We start from the raw sequence: 4,293 nt of genomic DNA on the forward strand, positions 1-4,293 counted from the left end.
AAGTAGACTTTATGATAGTAAAGGCCTTTATGTGGGGCGTTACCAGTAACGCCCCAGACTTAACTCACCTTAAACCCTCTCCTACGTGGGCTGGCTGGGGTCCTGGCGCACTCTATATAAGCCACCCCCCTCCACAGGCAGAGGGGTTCGGCACCTTGTAATTCATACATTCATAATCCACTCGACCGCCTCCGGGCTCCGAGACGTAGGGCTGTTACTTCTTCCGAGAAGGGCCTGAACTCGTACATCCTTTGTGCTTACAACCTCTCCATAGCTAGGACCTTGCCTCTCCATACCTACCCCCCACTCTACTGTCAGGCTTAGAACCACGACACCGACCTCACCGAGCGCGTCGGCGAGGGCCTTGAGGCGCCTACTGTATTCGGCGACGGAGAGGTCGCCCTGTACAGTGTTGCGGAACTCCGCCTCGAGGATGATGGCGCGGCCCGGCTGATTGTCGCGGAACATCAGGTGGAGCTGGACCCAGACGTCGCGCGCGGTGCTCTCCGGGGACATCACCACGTCCTGGAGATCTTCAGAGATTACCTCGTACATCCAGAGCACGATGGTAATGTCGTCGTTGCGCCATACAGCGCTCTGGTGGAGCGGGGCGGCGGGCGCGTCGAGGTGGTGCTGCACGTTGTGGCGACAACAGATGAAGTAGAACAATTGGCGCCACTTAGAGTAGTTACCCGTCTCCAGCTCGAGCTTGCGATGGAAGTGGTGCGCGATGGAGGCGTGCAGGGCCGCGGTGCTGGTGGAGGAGCCGGCGTCGGGGCGCGAGGAGCCGGGGGCGCCGAGGGTGAGACGCGGGGGGAGCGAAGGGGTTGCTCGCCGGAGTGTCGAGGTCGCCGCCGGAACGGGTGCGGTGTAGGAACCGATGCATGGCGGAAGCGTGAGGATAGGATCGGTTGCGTCTGATACCAAGCTAAGAAATGAAGCACATACCACACTTGTATTCCATCCCTTGAGGGGTATTTATATGCAGTTTACACGAGAGAGAGAGATACATGGGGAGGTGATCGTTAGCTACAACGGCGCGCAGGCCGTGCATGCGATCGTGGGCGAGCGCACGAAGTGCACGCTCTGGTGATCCATCGGATGACGCAGTCGAGCAGTTTAGCCACGCCGAGGTGGACCTGATGACGTGTTCCAACAATCAATGGCATCCATGATGTCGTCCGGAGGTGTTCGGGACTGAAAATCTCCTTTTCCCAGGGTATATTTGTCGACAAAATAGGAGATAAAATTGTGGATTGAAAAAAAACACTGAAAAAAAAGACTGTTATCCATCTTCAGCTCGCGCATGCTTGCATCTGCGTCGTCGGCACTCCCCGGGCTTGCCGCGTTATCAGGAGTATATGGCGAATCGGGCAGCTACCCCGACAGTCGAGTGAGCGTCACAGCTTCACAAGTCACACCAGAGGCGCGGCCGCTTCCGAGTCATTTCACCGCGTTTATCGCATATCCAAGCATTAGCTTGACCGTACCGCCGGCGTCAGAGGAGAGGTCGGCAGAGCCAGAGAGTCTCCGGCTCTGACAGCGAAAACGCGCCCATGCCATGAGTGAGAGCCACTCCTCGCGATCAGGGCAAGACAATTCAGTTCGCTGTTTCGATCCCGTAACCGTCGAGAATAGAGCGTGCACTGGTATGTCTGAAGCGAGAGTCATTTTCAGAGCATCTCGAACAGGCGCGGCAAAACACGCGCCCGCGCGGTAAAATCAGTTTTTCGCGCGCGCCGGTTGGTTCCGCGCGCTCCAGCGGTGACGGGAAGTTAGCGCGCGCGGGAAGCGTTTGCGTGCGCGCGGTAGAAAGCGGCACGCGGCGCGCTAGATTTGGCGCGCCGCTTCGCGCGCGCCTATAAAGTCCCGCGCTTCGCCACGCGCACAGAACAGCCACGCGCCCTTCTCCTCGCAATCTCGCCGCTTCGCACTCCACCGCTTCGCCGCGTCGCCGCTTTCTGCGCCACCACCGCGCCACCACCGCGCCACCATGCCGCCGCGCCGCCGGGGTGCTTCGGGCCTTCGCGGCGTCCGCGAGCGCCCCAACGGCTGGTACTCCGCCGAGATACGGGCCGGCGACGTCCGGCTCGGCCTCGGGACGTTCCGGAGCGCGCGCGAGGCGGCCCGCGCGTACGACGCTGCGGCGTGGCGCTTGGACAGGCCTCGATCCCAGATGAATTTCCGGGATGTCTTCACGCGCGAGGAGGCGCAGCGCCTCGCCCCTCCGCCGCGGCTGATCACGGACATGGACCGTGCCGACCACGCTCGGCGGCAGCGCCGTCTCCTCGTCGCCGAGGAGGACGAGCGAGCCATGGCGGAGTGGCGCCGTCGCCACCCAGAGGACGTCGACGCCGAGCATGCCTACTGGGCGGAGAGGACGGCAAGGCGCCGCTCGGAGCGGGCGGACCGGCTTCAGCGGAAGGCAGTGGCGAACGAGCAGTGCGACATCATCTCCGCAGGTGGGAGGTCGTTCTTCACCTCGGACGATGAACGTTGGGACGACGTCTGGCTCTCAACCTCGGACGACACCGACGAGGATGACGATGGTGACGGCAGCAACTTAGAGTAGTTTTCTATCTATGTATGCCGTAGTAATTTCTATCTATCTATCTATGTATGTTGAACTATCTATCATCTATGCCGTAGTAGTTGCACCGATGTAAAATATCTATGTATCGTTTTTTTATCTATGCAATTTTAATTAAAAAAATATTATGAAATGAGCGCAGGCGCTGCATTTTACTGCGCCTGCTGGAGCTGCGCGCGCGCGGCTTTTCAGCGCGGCTGCTGGAGCAAACGCTGCGCGCCGCGCCAAACCAGACGATGAGCGCGCGCCAAATCTGTTTTTACAGCGCGGCGCATTAGGCGTCTGTTGGAGATGCTCTCAAGCTCCCCATCAGCTTCCTCTTTTAGCTACTCCTGCTCACATATTCTTCCTTCCCATCACGTCGGTTCGATGAGCCTCGGCTTTCGGCCCAAGCACGAGTTGGTGTAGTGAGAGAGACACGAAAGGAGGCCCATGCTGCACCAACTTGCCGCGCTTCTACCACAGGCAGTGCCAGAAGTTTGTGGTGGCATCATTTCGACATTCCCACGTCGTGGAGCGCAAGCTTGCACCGACCTCTTGTCTCTTGCTTGCACCTTTTCAGGTCATATCGGAGTACAACCCCAAGGAAAACGGACGGAGCATACCATCATAACTTCTTTTTTTTAGAGGATATACCATCATAACTTAGCCACAGTATCTCCTTCGTGGCAAGAAGGAAAAAACTTAGCCGCGGCATCGTCGGCATGTTCTTTTGGTCCTCAGTTCGGTAAACATCCCATGTCACACACACGAACGCATCCATCAGACACCGCAGGTCGGCTGGGAACCGAGTCATCCCGCGCGTGGTGACCGCGACCGTGATGCGTAGTACTACTGGTCACCACGCCTGTTGGGCCGCCATTATAATGTCAAAAGGGTCGGTCGGTTTCACGGACCAAGAGTCCGACGGGCGACGCTCCCGCGCCTTCGATTTTACCCCCACGCCCATCAACCGGTTGCCGGCACGCGCACGACACAGAGCCCCGCGCGCGCCGGCCGGCCGGCCTGCCTCCGACGATCATGGTCGTCGATCGTGGCGCCAGCAGCTCCCCGGCCAACCACCGATGGATGCCGCCCGCCATGCTCCGGTCACATCGTTTGGAATTCAGAGCTCTTCGCACGCGCTCGCGTTCTGCCGGCAGCCTAGTTTTTTTAGAACGAAGACGCTTAGACGCGTCCGGCTTTATAAATTAATAAAGCGCACAACAGGCAGCGTATCGGACCTAGTCCCGAAACAGACGACACGAGCACGGAGGCTCCCGGCCAGCTTTAACATAAGGTTTACACGCGAAAGACCTGACCAAACGAAGTACGAAGCGAGTACATGGCTCATTGCCAGAGCTTAGAGCACACAGGCTCGCTCGCTCACGGAGCAAAAGGGCCACTATCAAGACGGAGACGTGGCGGGAGGCTCCCTAGCCAAAACGTAGACAGAGCGCAGACGATCTTGAGCATGCTTCAGCTTGTCAGCATCCTTGCGCCTCGCCAACGGACTCCACTGCTGCAAGAAGAGGTTGCATTTATAGATGATGTTAGCAGGGTGCGTTGGGAAGATACCCTCGATCGCAAGTTTGTTCCTAGTTAGCCAAAGAGACCAAGCTAGGGCTCCGATACAGCTCCACAACACGCGATTGTTGCCTCCAGAAGCAGAGGCGAAGATGACCGCTAGATCGGAGGTCGATCGCGGGTTCCAAGAGGTGTTA

The 4,293-nt window shown here is 58.6% G+C and overlaps 1 protein-coding gene across 1 annotated transcript; it reads left to right on the forward strand.

Moving 5' to 3' along the window:
* The first annotated feature begins 1,993 nt into the window (after positions 1–1,993).
* Positions 1,994–2,572, forward strand: LOC119279606 (ethylene-responsive transcription factor 13-like). The gene has a single exon (XM_037560795.1). It carries the CDS (start codon positions 1,994–1,996, stop codon positions 2,570–2,572), a length of 579 nt encoding a protein of 192 aa, XP_037416692.1.
* The last annotated feature ends 1,721 nt before the right edge of the window (positions 2,573–4,293 follow it).

The sequence above is a fragment of the Triticum dicoccoides genome, chromosome 3B, assembly GCF_002162155.2.
Source record: "Triticum dicoccoides isolate Atlit2015 ecotype Zavitan chromosome 3B, WEW_v2.0, whole genome shotgun sequence".
In the NCBI taxonomy this organism is placed as follows: Eukaryota; Viridiplantae; Streptophyta; class Magnoliopsida; order Poales; family Poaceae; genus Triticum; species Triticum dicoccoides.

Excerpts from the sequence above, each read along its gene's own strand:
- LOC119279606 (XM_037560795.1), top strand. The coding sequence starts at position 1,994 with ATGCCGCCGCGCCGCCGGGGTGCTTCGGGCCTTCGCGGCGTCCGCGAG.